Source organism: Vanellus vanellus (genome assembly GCF_965231255.1).
Source record: "Vanellus vanellus genome assembly, chromosome: 2".
Classification (NCBI taxonomy): domain Eukaryota; kingdom Metazoa; phylum Chordata; class Aves; order Charadriiformes; family Charadriidae; genus Vanellus; species Vanellus vanellus.
The window spans coordinates 102,314,858-102,330,475 of NC_138906.1; the positions used below are offsets into that span (position 1 = coordinate 102,314,858).

At 39.3% G+C, this 15,618-nt stretch overlaps 1 protein-coding gene across 1 annotated transcript in view; it reads left to right on the top strand.

The window, feature by feature from the left end:
• GABBR2 (gamma-aminobutyric acid type B receptor subunit 2) overlaps nucleotides 1–15,618 on the top strand; it is a gene marked incomplete at both ends in the record, with an annotated part of 498,060 nt that overhangs the window by 323,672 nt on the left and 158,770 nt on the right. Inside the window, 3 exons of the mRNA XM_082479696.1 lie at nucleotides 1,195–1,275; nucleotides 5,397–5,547; nucleotides 6,037–6,169. Of these exons, the coding sequence (XP_082335822.1) occupies nucleotides 1,195–1,275; nucleotides 5,397–5,547; nucleotides 6,037–6,169 (365 nt within the window). The remainder of the gene's footprint in view (nucleotides 1–1,194; nucleotides 1,276–5,396; nucleotides 5,548–6,036; nucleotides 6,170–15,618) is intronic.

The window sequence follows — 15,618 nt, forward strand, 5'->3', positions numbered from 1 at the left end:
TAAGGAAAACTTTTGCCTCCTTTGAGCTCTCAGATTAGTATTAATCAGGCAGCAGATTTTACTAAAATGGAGCTAGCTTGCTCCAGTCAGCAGAGCTGAACAGGCACAATCACTTTGAGTGAGAAAGGAGGAAAGGTTAATGTGGAACTGTTGGGTGAAATACAGTCTTTTCAAATTTGCCGTCTAGTTCAAGATCATCAGCTCCCCAAATCAGTGTCACAAACAGGGTCATGAGCTCAGAATTTAAATGTAAATTGGGTTGTGCATGCCCAAACATAGAGGCCTGAAAGTAAATTTTGGGCTCTGCTGAGCCAGCTCATCAAAGAAAACTTTAGCCCATGTGCCTGTGGTTTATAAGTCTCTGATCAAAATGTAAAAGTTTTAGTGTAAAAGAGGTAATTTAGTAAGTTTGTGCATTTCTAAGCCATACCAAAACCGCAAAGAGAAATAGCAGACATTAATTGATGCCAGAAGTCATCAGCAGGGTGGGACAAATATGTGCCAAAGTTGCAGCCTCTGTGGCCAAGGCAGCAGCCAAAAAAATTAAATTCCTATATCTGTGTTACTCTACTCCCTTAATTACAAGAAGGCCATATATGTGACGATAGTCCCAAAATAGCAGATGAGAGTAACAGTAAAATTTTAGCTCAAGTGCACATTGGCTTTAATTATATAATATAGTATGTTTTGCAGTCAGGGTACTAATGAGTTGCTAATACTGGATCAGAATAAGAGATTAGATTCCCAGCATATCTATTAACTAGCCAGTCTACTCCATACTGGCTGGAGCCTGTCACTATGGCTCCCCTGGGAAATACTTCGCTAAGCAAAATGTCCTAGTTGTTTAAATGAGAGCGACACGTGTGATTTAGCAATATTTGTTCTCACAGCAAAACGTCCTGCATGGTGTGAGCCAGTAAGTAAGTATGTGATCTTTAAGCTGGAGATCTCTGTGCCTGATAACAACAATTCCCTGATTATGTAAATGAGTTCTTAAAAATACATTCCGTTTCTTTAGAGAATCAGAAATATTTCTTTTAGTGACGTTAGCTGTCTGGCATTCTGCTTTAATAATTCATGCACTTCAGGCATATTTCCTTTTGATGTACTGTCAAAAAAAAGGGGCAAAATCAGTTAAATAATTGAGAGCATGTGAACTGCCATAAACAATCAATCTTGTTTGTTTCTCTGCAGAAAGAAAGGAAGTGAAGGTGGGAGAGTACAATGCTGTGGCTGACACACTGGAAATAATCAACAACAGCATCAGGTTCCAAGGTAGGAGAGAAAACTGGAAAGAAGTACAGGAATGACATGGATAGCCGTATGTAGTTTGTAAGACTGCATGCTGTTAAAGAACTGCTTTAGGATTTTTAATATCAAAAAGCTATGACACTGTAAAAAGAGAAAGGGAACTGAGCTGTGCTTATGAAAAATAGGAAGAAAATTCTGAACAGAAAATCGCAATGTTTTGATATTGTACACTTGTTTTTCATTCCAATGACCAGGACAAATTCAAATTTATGTGTACACAAGTCTTCTTTGATATTTCAACAAGCTGAAAACAAGCTGAAGATCTGTCTCTGTTTCATCTCCACTGATCAATAATGTTCTAATTTCATCCCCGTGTCCGCACTCCCCCAGTTCATCCCACCTGAGGGATGCTCTCGTGTGCTGTGTTTGCACACACAAGAAGGACGAGGTGGTTTTTCTTTGCAGGTGTCTATTAGGCAGTTAGAAAATAAGATTTCAAAATACTAAGGCTGGCTTTAAGATGGCCCATGTGAAACAGGGCCAGAGAGGGTGTTCAGCACTCCCAAAGTCCACAGCAGGCATGTAGCCTGTGTTGCTCTGTCTTCCTGCCATTTTTTCTCCCATGCTGCTCCAAGGTTAACAGGGGGACTTCCTCTGCCCTCACAGCAGTTGAAGTGTGGGCAGACCCGCGGCCTTCTGAGCTTATGATCATGGAAGCCAGATGTCAGCTGAAATGAGTTCTAAGGGTCTCTCCTGTTGAATATGGGCGTATACGTTATTTCTAAAGGTAATAATTGAGATTTAATCTTAAGGTCTGCTATGGTGCAATTCAGCAATTGAAAGTAGTCGGCTTCGTGATATGTGTGTGGTTTCCCCTGGGAAGGGTGAATGAGTATCAAGCTGCTGTGTCCAGTGCTCTGCCACACCTGACTCCAGTGTCCCAACCCCCAAGGTCTGCATGAGCATGACCGGAGTTTCACTGCAGTGATCTAATCCATGACTGCTTGTCCATTTGCTGGAGCTCTCCACCTTTCCTTTTGGTATCCTTTGCTGGACTTAAGAGAGCACAGCTGCATGCACTTCTCACATCTGTCTGGAGAACGAGGTTTTGTAAATTAAAAGTGCAGAATCTGTCCCAGTTGCCAAAGTCTGGGACCCAGCAGATTATTTTTGCTACAAGGAGGAACTGATGATGTAGTTGAATACTGATTCAATACCGTTCATTTCCATACAATATACGCAAGATGAACCAAGTAACAGCAGATAGGTTTTGTCCATAACTCTATGCTTTTATGGACAGTAGATGATGGGTAAAAATACTCTGTTCAGTGTTTTTTCAGGATCAGACTCCTAGTTCTTGCTCTGACCACATCTGGTGTTCCTTCCACCCATAGCCTGTCTTATATTTGTCATAAGACGCATTACAGGACTCACAACGAACCTCCTCCATTTACCCACCTTAACTTGTCATTGAGGCAGTCATGTATTCCATGTGGAGGACACTGTTGTTACATCTTCTAGGCGGTATAAAAAACTTAGCAAGTTTAAGTGTTTGAAATGAAGAGCAGTAAATATAGCCCTGTTTAAACCATTGCATAAAATTGCACACAAAGGAACAATAATTCATGATATTAGAAGCAATAGAATTGAATGACCATTACACAAATAAGAAAAAATACATTTTGTAGAACCACTGGTTGTTTATACTTAATAAATTAAAATCATCAATATAGTCTGTATGTTTTAGATACAGCAGGGTGGGGTTTTTTTCTTTAATATTAGTTCTTTTAATTCAGTGTCCTGGTTCCGGCAAGGAGGGGGTTAATTTCCCCAAGGAGCCGGCAGGGGAGACAGGTATTCCATGCCACGTGCCCCATGCCCCGCTATAAGAGGCGCTAGCCGGGGAGAAGGGGGCAGTCGCCACTCGGGGGTGGGCTGCGGTGGTCCGGGTCCGGGTCCGGGTCCGGGTCCGGGTCCGGGTCCGGTTGGTGCGCTGCGGTACTGTAATTGCGTTCTTCTATTCCTTTACCGGTGTTATTGTTTTTCTTTCTTCTTCCCTTTGTCTGTTCTGTTAAATTATAATTTTTCAACCCACGAGTTTTGCCCTTTTCTGCCGATTTTTCCCACAGCTGTGGGAGTTGAGCGAGCGGCTGCGTGGTTCTTTGGTGCTGGCTGAGGCCAAACCACGACATTCAGGCGTGTGCCTTATTGTGTTTTTGGCTTGTTACTCATTGCCTAATTTTGTAAAGTGTCAAACACTGTAAACGTATGCTCTGAGGTGGCAAAGAGAAAAGGGGAAAATCTCAGGTACTTTCCCCAATATCAAATCAGCAAATGGTCCCCTGACTGTCACTTTATTGTGATCACCTGAAAGGAAATATTTTTGGATGTTGGCTGTAAAGACCAAAAGATAGCAAATTTCCATCGTCTGAATTGTTTCAGCTTAACCGGTCTGGATAAAACTATTTTATTGTATAAATCCTTGAATATTCTTCTAGGTGCAAAGCAGAAGGGTGGGCGTGAAATTCAGCTGTGGCAGTTGCTAGTCAGTTACTCAGAGGTCTGTGACCAGTGGGTCCACAGAGCTCTGCCTGTGCAGCCGTTTTGTGCAGTGGAGCTGCTCGGCCCCGTGCGGTCGTCCTCGCAGCCCCACGGAGAGCTGCTGTGAAAGGACAGGCTCTGGCACTGTGGGGCACACAAATCCCTTCTTGAAGGAAGACAGTGATGCAAAAGACCTTTTGCCAATCCCCCGCACCAATGGGAAATTTAGTAAGCAGGTAAAATGGAGTGTGGGAAGTGGGGAACGCAGAGCTTTATTGCAGTTGTTGGAAAGTAATTCTTCTCATTACACCAAGAAGCCTTTAATTAGTGGAAGCTGATTGTCAATCAAGCATGTGACTTTAAACATAGTTTTTAAGTTCAGACATTCAAGTCCACATCTGCAGGGATTTGAAAAGTAGGTCTGTCCCTATACAGCCTTTGCTATCCATTTTTCCATATTGTTCCATTCTGTAGAGTCCTGAGGGCACTAAGGACCCTGGCTGGTATCCACCCTCCTGGGGCTTCCCCCGCCCTACCCACCTATGGCCATCAGCCCCTTCGTTGTGGTTTAACCCCATCCGAAAACCAGGACCATGCAGCTGCTTGCTTACTTCCCCAACTTGGGATGGGGGAGAAAATCTGAAGAGTAAAAGTGAGAAAAACTTGTGGGTTGAGAAAAAGACAATTTAATAGGTAGGGCAAAAGCTGCTCACACAAGCAAAGCAGAACAAGGAATTCATTCACTGCTTCCCATGGGCAGGCAGGTGTTCAGCCTTCTGCAGGAAAGCAGGGCTCCATCATGCGTAATGGTTACTTGGGAAGACAAGCGCCATCACTTTGAAGGTTCCCCCCCTTCCTCCTTCTTCCCCCGCTTTATTTGCTGAACATGAAGTCATACGGTATGGACTATCCCTTTGGCCAGTTGGGGTCAGCTGTCCCAGCCTACTTGCTGGTGGGGTCATGTGAGGAGCAGAAAAGGCCTTGACTGCTTGGCAACAATGAAAAACATTAATGTGCTACCCGTACTATTCTCATCCCAAATCCAAAACGTAGCACTACACCAGCTGCTAGCAAGAAAGTCAACCCCATCCCAGCTGAAGCCATGACACCCTGCCCTAGTGATGCCACGCCAAGGCTGGTCTCCATCTGTGATAAGTATCTAGACAGGCTGTTTGTATTTGCCCTGGTGATAATGGAAGCATGCAGAGAAACAATGCCCTTTGTTTTCTACTAGTTTCTCTGTCACTTGTTTCAGGAAAACGTAACCTCCTGGTAAACTTTACAGCCCTAATATACATTTTAGTGTTTATTTACAATTTAAAATAAGGATAGTTAGCATATATTTTATGGGGTTCTGCATTAGGCTTTTGTTGTGTTTTTTTCTTTCAAAGAGGATGTTTACCTGCTCCAGAAGCACAAACCTTCTTGTCAATCAATGTGACTAACATATGTCTATCAAAGTCAATGATTTCATCAGCTACTGATCTGGTTTACAGTTGCTAAATCTGCTAAACTGAGGTATAGTACTGAGGAGAGACACATATTTTCTTAGAGAAATTCTACATCTGGCTGGGCTTTAGCCTTTTTTCTTCTTGTAATTCTAGGACTGGAGCCTCCAAAGGACAAAACAATTATACAAGAGGAGCTACGCAAGATCTCCCTGCCTCTCTACAGCATCCTTTCAGCCCTCACCATCCTAGGAATGATAATGGCCAGTGCTTTCTTGTTCTTTAACATCAAAAACAGAAATCAGAAGTAAGGGATTCGTGTTACTGCTGTCACTACTTCTTTCGTATTTAAATGCTGTGTTTGTAGAGTCTGCCATCAATACATATATATAAGGAAAATGTTAAAACTGTGGAAAGATGGTATTTTAGAACTATTTAATTGAAATGGCTGTGTAATATATTCACATTGAAACAGATTGTCTATCTGTTAAGACAAGTTCTTTTATTCTGTCTGGAAAGTATAATTTTTTTTGTTTATGTTTGACTGTCTGCTATTAACATTAACCCTAGCTAATTAATCCATCAGTAAAATAGGAGGCCTTTTTACTAAACATTGCAAAGCCTGAAACAATGCTAGACTTTATAAACCAGCAAATAGTGTGCATGCCTGTAGATTTCATGGAGTTCTACAAGAAGGGTTATCCATTTGCCTGGTTACAAAAAGCTCTTCTTTATTGCTCTAATAGCCTAGCAATAATCTTGTCCTCTTTAATGCGCTATCACCTTTTGTCCATAGACTAATAAAGATGTCCAGTCCCTACATGAACAACCTTATTATCCTTGGAGGGATGCTTTCTTATGCATCTATTTTTCTTTTTGGTCTTGATGGATCCTTTGTCTCCGAAAAGACATTTGAGACACTTTGCACAGTAAGTAATTCCATATATTCTAGTTGAAGATAGTCTTGCAGGAAGCTCCGCGAGAAATACAAACAAAAAAGTTCAATAGTCGGATGTCTCATTCCATTTAATCACTCATTCTCTTAGTTCTTTCCTAGGATATTCTCTAGGACCAAATTCTGAAACATGCCCAAAGCTCTATTATTATTACTAGTGAAAGCTTCGGGTGCATTGGGATTTGGCCTCAAACTAAAAAGAGTACATGTACTTTCTTGTTTTGAAATTGTATATATGAAGATGATTTATTACAGGTTGTGTTTATAGCATGGCAACTAGTAATATCTGTGAAGCTACTATGTTTTCTTTAGAGACTCCATATTATTTTAGACTTCGTGGCTGCTGCTTGTCCAGGTCTTTTTAGTCAGTCTTTTTGGCTGAATCTCCAAAGTCTTCTACGACTATTTCCAGGCTACACTATAAACTCACACAAGCCTATGTCGAATATATTCTAGTTAAACCAAAACAGGCACCTCTAAAACCAAATTAAACCTAGAAGCTTGTGTTGTCTTAATTGCTCCCTGTAATAAAGATGTTTCTATGGTTTGGATTTGCTGCATGAACAGATAGGGGGTTTTGGCCACTGTTGCTTTTTGGCTAGTATCGGAAACTGATTGCATGCTACAACCAGCCATCACTTCCAACTATAGTACATTCTCTGCTTCAGTGTAAGAATAATTTGTGTGACTAATAGCAGCATCATTATATAGTAGCTAGAGTTCCACGCAGAATTTTGAATATTGCTTGTCATGAACTACCTCATAGAAATCCTACTTTGACAACAAACTGAAAAGGTTTAAAATGTGAGGACCAAACACTCAAGGACCTTGTCTTACCATTGCCTACAGTAGTCTTTTGTCAGTGCATCTTTATAATCCTTAGTATTAGGTGATGCACTCAACCCTTTATAACAGAGGATTGCAAACAAAATTCTGGAAGCAGCCTGGCTTACAGAGGCCATTTCAAAGAAAGAGAAAGAACTTCACTGCAAGAGTAGTCCTTCCAAAAACAATACGAACAGCATTTAAATTTGTCAAATATTTTCTCCTAAAACATCCTGACTGTGCTCAGCCCATTGCCTGAGAATATCAGACTTACTCAGGAGTTATCCTCGCTATGCTTTTGATCCTTCTTCACGTCTCTAGAAAGATGCAGTTCACAGCACATTTATTTAGGAGTCTGAATTTCTGATGTCATCGTTGGAGAGAGGGAAAGTTTACTTCCAGAGAATAATTCAGTTTTGATGCTTAAAGCTACTTGGCGCAGATACATCCCAATATTCCAACTGAAGTCCTCCATACCGACTAGAACCATTACAGAAGTGAAATATCACGTGACTTATTCAATGATACTATTTCAAAACACTGGAGACCTCTTTAGGACATGCCAAGATGCACTAGAAGGTATAGTATAAGTGAACATATAGGATTTCCTGTGCAGTCTTAGCTTCCTTAGTTGGGCCTGGACACAGCTGTATTTCAGACACCTAAACAATAGCAGCAAAAGGCAAGAGAAAGAGAGAATATCCAGTCTTCCTACAGCTAGGGTGCAAGTTCTGTGTACACCTAGTAGAAAGAGGTGCCTCAAAGGCTTCAAAAGGACAATCCTGTTCACCTCTCCCAAACCGGTATACAACTCTCTGAATACATAGGGGCCATTAGAAAGTCGAAGGTGCCTGCACCCATATTTTATCGAGCAATTATGCGTTTTTTATGTGAAACAGCTTCTAATGGAGATGAAGTGTCATTAGGTAGCCAGTTGTTGATGTCAATCCCCATTTTTTTCTCACCCTCCCTTGCAGGAGAAACTAGTGGCAGGGTGCAAATTTTAGGTCCTGATTGAGGGGACCTAAATAAGTCTTGATTTAGGGGCTCAGCCTTGAGGGGCTCGTAACTTCACTGCCATTGTATGTCTACAACCCTCCTCTTGAAGCACCCAAGCACTGCTGAACAGAAGGAAAGAAAGTGGGAACCAGAGGTACTTATCAGCACGGAGCTGTTCTAGAGAACAGGTTTCCATCCAGATTTAGCTATGTAAAACTAAATTTAAGTCCTCCTTTAACTGTGAAACAGCTCAGTCTTAACTCTAAAAAATGAACCAACAACCAAAATCCTGTGCCTCTGAGCTAGAACGTTTCTGCTATGATTTTTCTCTAATTTGCTTCTCAAAATGTAACCACTACTCTCATATTGTAAATGCAACAAAGTTTAAGTGAGGATTGCGTTGTTCTCTCTTACCTTACATATGTCTTCTTTTTATTTTTCCAATTTGTATCTGTCACATTATGTGAAGTCTGTTTGTCTGTCTGCCATAGAGGGAAACATCTTGAGGGGCACTTGAGTGAGATAACTGCTTTACTTAACTGACGGATCAAAGGAAGGGGTGGGGGTGAATGCTGTGTTCTTAAAGCCAAACTTTGATTTAGAAGTGTTGTCACATGCCTTAATCAGAGTTTTATTTGTTTTTTAACATAGTTAAATGTTATCTCAATAGAGCAGAGTCTGTGAGATTTCACCCCAGTCTTGGCTTTCCAGGTTTTCAGTCCAGTACAGCAGCATTTCTGATTGTGCTTTCCTGTGCGTGGCTACTGATTTATCTTATAAATCCCAACTCTGTCAGCGATTAATATTACACTCATAGATGCAAGATACCCTTCAGAAGCAACCTGTCAGGAAAATTTTTCCTAACCTCCTGCTCATTAAAACAATTTTTGTAAAATTTCCTCCTCCGATTACGTTTTTTTTTTTTCAATGGGATAGCTTGTGCTTCTCTGAGAAATCATTTTTGCATGGCCACGCACTTTCCTTGTATGTAGAAAACTCTAAATTAATGCTGGGGAATTCATAAATATGGGAGACAAACGCACTTTTCTGTTCAGTAACTCTTCTGTCTCTCCTCCTTTCTCCCCAAAACATCCACTAAGTGCTAAGTACAGCAGATACATTTGGCTCCATGTCATGAACATCCATCTTTCCATATGGGCAGTATACTTGGTGTTTTCATAAGGACTGCTTACAGGTACTGTTTCAGGATCAGGCCAGTACAGATCTCTTGATTATTCATTTCCCTGGAAATGCAAGATTTTGATTACCCATTCTAGCCATATTAGACATTAGTTTAAAATTCCATTTTATGCAAGACTGATTTTGTCTTTAAAAGAACCAGCTACAGTGGAGAGCGATCATAAAAAGCCATCGAGCCAAAAACATGTGAGTGTAACAACTACATCTCAGGCACAGAGAAGAGCCATGCCAGTGATCTTTTTTGCAGGGAAGTAAAAATTTTTAGTCAGCTTTTATAAGCACATGCAAAACTTTGAAGCTGCCATTAGTGTTAGCCCCTCTGTAAGCCAAGTAATCACCCTCTTTGTCTTCTATATTTCAAAGGCAATTATGTCTCACCAGAGTAGCAGTATATACACAATAGCAAGTTTATTTAATTAGATATGTTACATGTGGTCTCTGTTTTAATTTTCTGATAATTTTTTGACAACACTTATAGGAGGTCCTTAAATACTCCTGAGTCTATCCGCAATATTCAGGACAAATGGTTTCCAAATTGTAGGTATTACATTCCAAATCCATTGTGTGTGATACCTCTATAGCACAGTGTTTCTAGCATTGCTTGAGGGGTAAAGTGCTTTGCAATCTCTGGTCTTTTTGACTTTTCTACAACCTGTGTCTACATATTGCATATGTTTTATGCTGTAATATTCCAAGGACACTGAAACATGATCCAAAATTACACCAGTAACACCTGAAAATTTCAAAGGATTTATTTGATAAGTTATACTACTGTTTTACGCTCTGTAAGGCAGTGGTTGTAGGAGGATGTGGTGTATAAGTCAATATGCTGAAACGCAGAACCAAGTGTTAAATGTATTTGAAAGTCAGCAAAACACTTTAAACATATGGTCAAATAGTTTGCTGAATAGGGATATTATATAAGTCTTTGAAAATATATAGTGTTGACTCTGTGCTTGAGTGGATAACTGGTTCCCAAAGTAAGCAATTTTTATCCCGGTATGCCCATTTTCTCTGGAAAAGTAATCAAGTATATTTAAATATGTAATCATTTGTGTTCTTGTGGTAAGAATTTATAATTCCAAATGTAGCATTATTTAGTCCCATGTCAGAATTAGAGATTAGGTGTCGTATTGTAAAACTCCAATCACATGGCATTAAAACTATCCAAAGCAGTGAATTCTGAGGAAGTGGTCAGTGTATTATAGAACCATTAGATCATGTCTTACTTAATAGCAATGTTATTGGTTGTACAGAAAAAGGAAAAGCAATACAATATTTCATTAAATGCATTTGTATGCCAAAGTAGAAAGTGCTTCAGAGAGAGAGAGAGAATGAGAATGATCTATCTTTGTTTTTAATCTCAGAATTATCATGGTATCATAGCAAAAGAGAAGTTAGAAGTAAGGGTGTGAAACGAGATGTGATGCCAACTGGAAAAACGCAAGCAAGTGGAAAAATAATTGAAAGCATTTATTACATGGAAGAGAGAGACTCAAAATTAGCAATGCCAGTGACATACCCTACGAATAGAGTTTAAGCTGACATACTAAATAGAGATACTTAAAATAGAGAGATATTAGATATGATCATAACGTTTAGACTTCTGTAATACACTCTGCTGAGAATTTCACGCTTTACATTTAAGATGAGTAATGTCTTTGCAAGTTGGAACTGCTATGGGATGAAAAGCTACTGTGGGCCTAAGGAGAAGCATAGTCTTCTCGTTATCCATCTCCCTCAGGTAGGTAAATAAAATGATGTACATATCTTCAGATATAACTGGTTGGGTTGAGGCAAGAGAGAAGATTGTTTTAAGTACTCCAGGTTGCAGTTAAAATGCCCATAGTCTCCACACAGAAAGATCTGGTGTATTAGGTAGTAGGAGACCGAGCAGCTCTGCTTCTGCCCAGTCCTTTTGGTCCTGATGCGTAGCAGCGTTCTCCTAGAGGGTGTGCTGCACTGGGTGATCGGAGTGATAGGGGAGGGGCAAATGATCTGTTTGGAATAGTTCGATATAGGACTCATGCCGTTCTGAGAGAGATCTGTTCAGGAGATACCAATTGTCTTCCAGTCTCCTTTACATTCCAGAGTTCTGCAAAGGTGTTACGTCACAGATAAGAGGATCTAAGTATTGCGATTTACACTGTCACTAAAATTAAAAGTACTTTATCTTGTTTTTCTCATTAATTAGTATAATTGATATGAATTGCCAAAACCAAGCAGATATTCTGTGATTCCTGGTGATCACACTGAGTCCTGTCAGTGTTTTGCCTTGGATAAAATAATCAGAGTGCATGGAGGTTTTTGCACACCGGTGGTGTTCAGTGGTGCCTTCATCCATCCCAGGTTGTTCTCAGACTTTCAGATTTCAGTCAGTGTACGGAAAGAAGGAACCAAACAGTGGGGTGGGGTGGGGTGGGGTGGGGTGGGGTGGGGTGGAGAGACAGAAAGTGAGAAGGAAAGAGCAGAGATACCACTGATAAAGTCCAGCTACCTACTGCAGTGGGTGTGACTACCCAGACTTTGTGGTTTTCTCAATTAGACGTCCTGAGAACATACGTGTTCATGGCAACAGTGGATTTTATAGACCTTATCTTCTCAAAGGTGTCCTTTAATATGTGACCTTTAAATGTATCCGGATCTTCAGAGGCACTTAGTTTTTTTTGGCTACCATCATTCTTAATTACAGATCACAAACACTTGAATTCTGACTCTGTGGCTTGTAACAATGGGAAAGGCAGGTTTTGTTCTTTTTTACTAATTTTTCATAGTCATATGTCTGCCCCACCGAGAGAACAGCTAAGCAAGGTGTAACTCCATCATCCACATCTCACCTTGTCTTGCGAAACCCTGAACTTGCGCAAGGTGAGGATTGCGCCACTTGGACTAGACCCTGTGCTTGCCTTGATACTTGGTTAGTAGTTGATGATGTGCTCCTTATTTGTACCCTTTGTATGCTTCAGGCGTTGCCATAGGTTTGGGGCTTTTTTCCCCCCTTTGGACTTTATATTTGCCTATTTCTTTTCCTCAACTTGTTTGATTTTGGCCAGGAATTAGAAAAGATAGACACTCAGCTCCTACTGAACTGCAAAAGGATTTGGACCTCTAATCCATTTCTTTGTCTCGGGAAACCATAGCCTTTGTTTGTATTTTTAGTCTGGCCCTTTTCATTTTGTGCGTATTCTCTAGTTTATTTCCTACTTAATTGTTTCGCTGTTAATTTTAATCTCCCTTTTCTGTATAATCACTTCCATAATTGTCCTCACTGTCGCTCAGTCTGAGACTGATCTCATTCCTATTTAATTCAAAGGCAGTTCTGTTACTGAGTTTAACATGAGCCTGATCAGCTTCTATTTCAGTAAACGGCATTTTCTTGGGAGGGGGAAAAAAAGTAGAGACAAAAGTTATGAGGCTGAGTAGATCCTTGAAACAAAATTATTTTATACGCTGAAGCAAATACACCATAACCTTGCCAGAGATTTATTAAGGTAATATTTATAAAACATTTTGCCTCTCCTTCAGTAGGACTGCAAACAGATTTTAAAGCCCCCTTATAGAATCAGGAGCGATTTTAATATATTTTACAGTACCTATAGATTAATTCTGAAAAATGGTCTGAAATATATTAAGAAATCACTACAGGAGATCTCACAGCATGTGAAGAACCACTGTACTTAATTTATGTGAAAACAGCAGGATTCAATTCTCTAACGCTATTACCACTTACGTTTTACAAGAACTGTGCCAGTGCCACACAAATTCTAAAGAATGAGTTAAAAGTTGTAAACACATGTCAAAAAATGTTTGATATAAATGAGAGAACTATAATTCAAATGGATGAACTCGTTCTTTGGGGTCTGCCTGTGCTCACACTGGGGATTTTGCCATGGTTAATAGTTCAAGCCCAAGTGAAAATTTGTTGACACACTTTTTTTTTTAATTATCCTTTATGTCCCCAGTTTGCCAAGAAAAATAGAAGGTGCTTAATTTTCAACTCATGAGTAGTCCATAGAAATCAACAGAGTTGTCTACTTAAAGGTAATTGTGTTCTCCAGGGCTAAACCCACAGCATGGTTTATTCTCGCGTTTGTCACTTTTAAGTGCCTAAGATGCCACCAAGCTGCTCCGCACTAATGTTCAGCTGCAGCCTAACCCTGTGGGCGCTGCAGCTTCCAACCCGGTGCATGTGCAAGACTGGCTAATTATTGATATTGCCAAAATGAAGCAGTCTGAGCCTCATAAACTAAGTTGGAGAGTGTCAAGTCCTATGAAAGAAAGAAAGATTGGAAAGGTTTTATTTAAAAGAAATTATTAAAATTAAGGTCTTGAGATGGTGAAAATGATGCTTTCAAGAATCTTAAATCTGAGTGATTCCTCTGCAGGAACATTATCTAAATATTTTGCTAACTGAAGAAGAAATTGTTAAAAAAAACAGCTGTTTCACTATCCCATTTAAATAACTGTTATTAAAAAAAAAAAAAAAGTCACCTGGAGAGGTGATAAGAAGTTTGTAGCTTTTTATGCAACATATGGAAGTTCTTTGTGCTCATATTTGGGTTTCTTTAGTCTTCATTCTGAGTCTTTAATCCCATTTTCTTGTTGTTTGCTTGATATTGGCAAACTGGATTAGAATAGCAAATTTAAACCTGCAATAAAAAAAAAGAGAAGCGGAGGATATTCAGTACAGAGGGTTGGTGGGTTTTTTCTCAGCTTAACAGAGGAGTAAAATACATCGCTTTCTTGATCAACTGCATTTGAACTTTTTATTATTGCTTTCTTGAGCTCAATACCTTCCCAGGCATTCCTCATCAGTCCGTGACTGAGTGGTCTTCCGAATGCATATGCAGTGGTGGTCAAATATGGGAAAATAACGCAACTTCTTCAAAAGTGAAACTTTTTACCATTCATCATCAATTCAGTCCATTTTCCAAGATAACCTTATTTCATAATTGTATATAGAATTGTAATTGTATTAAAATAAATTATTTTAAATACATTCAAATAATATTGTTGTTTATCTGAAAGTTAACAGTACCTAAAATAACGTTTTTGTTTGTAAGCTTCATTCTTAGAGTATATAAACAAGGAGAGACTTCTACTTCTTCGTTCAGAATGTTTCTGATGCTTTCACCACTTACTAATTTCCCCTTACTAACTTACTGTTCACAATTAGACGGCTTCTTTTATTAATAATGAGTTGTAATATCAAAGAACTTTGTAGGTCCGCTACACAGATATATAAATAGTATTCACTTCACCGTTCACATAACAAGATGATGGGGAAGGTGCTGATAGATTTGTGTGAAGATACCAAATAGCAGCATTCAAAATGTAGGCTAGCCAGCTAAAGCTCAAGGTTGAGAGGAAATATGAGTCAAATGGAAGTAACTTTATATATGGCTCTCAAGCTATCAGTGCTTATTGTATGATGGAAGGATAGTCTTACCTAAAGAAATAAAAGATCTTTAACACCTTATGGATAGGTTTAAAACAGAGGCTTTTTGTCACAAAGGGAAGTGGAAAAGAAATGCTCCTACAAGATGCCATCTTGTTCATGAATGGGGTGACTTTTTAGCTGAACCTTACAACATTTGTGTAAACGTTAATGTTTGACAAAGTTAAATATATTTTTTCTTTTAAATAAACATCGTATCTGTTTCAATCTGGAAAATGACGCAGAATGGTCTGTTGCTTTGCGGAGACGCTTTCAGTGTTTGGTGGCCATCAACTGTGTTGTCCACTAAATAAAAGCTTTCTAGCTTTTTCAGCTGTCACAATTAATGTACCTGTAAGAGCTTCTAGCAGGTAACTTATAAAAAGCACAAATTCCAATCGTGGGTACATACATAGTATTTTCAAAAATAGACCCTAAACCAAAATAGTGTAGGATGTACAAAGAAAAGAGAACTAGGAAACTGCATTTTAGCATCTGCATAGACATACTTGATTGTTGTATACCAAATGATATTATCTCCTTTGACACTTGCAAGTTGTCTTTGAATGACAGAAAACAAAAAAGTTGTGGGAGATATTCAATTAGTCAAAACATCTTAATCAAAAAAAAGAAGTAACCAAGAAATATAAGCAGGTAATTGAAGGTATATCCTAAAATTCAGTGAAGGCATGAGGAATTTCATAATGACCTTACCTTTTAAGAAAAAGATAAACAGTAAGTATTTTTACAAATTATCCTTCTGTAGGAGCATAGGAATGTTTTCAGGTTTTGTGCCTCATTTGGAGTAGGGATTTGCATGCAAGTATCCTGTCTTCTAAGGAGGTGCCTTTCCTGCTCGTCTGGTGGGTAGTTTGGCGAGGTTGATCTTCCTCATCCTCTTCTGTCGAAACGTATTAACATCTTCCAACATGAGAGAATTACTGATCAATCGTATGACATCA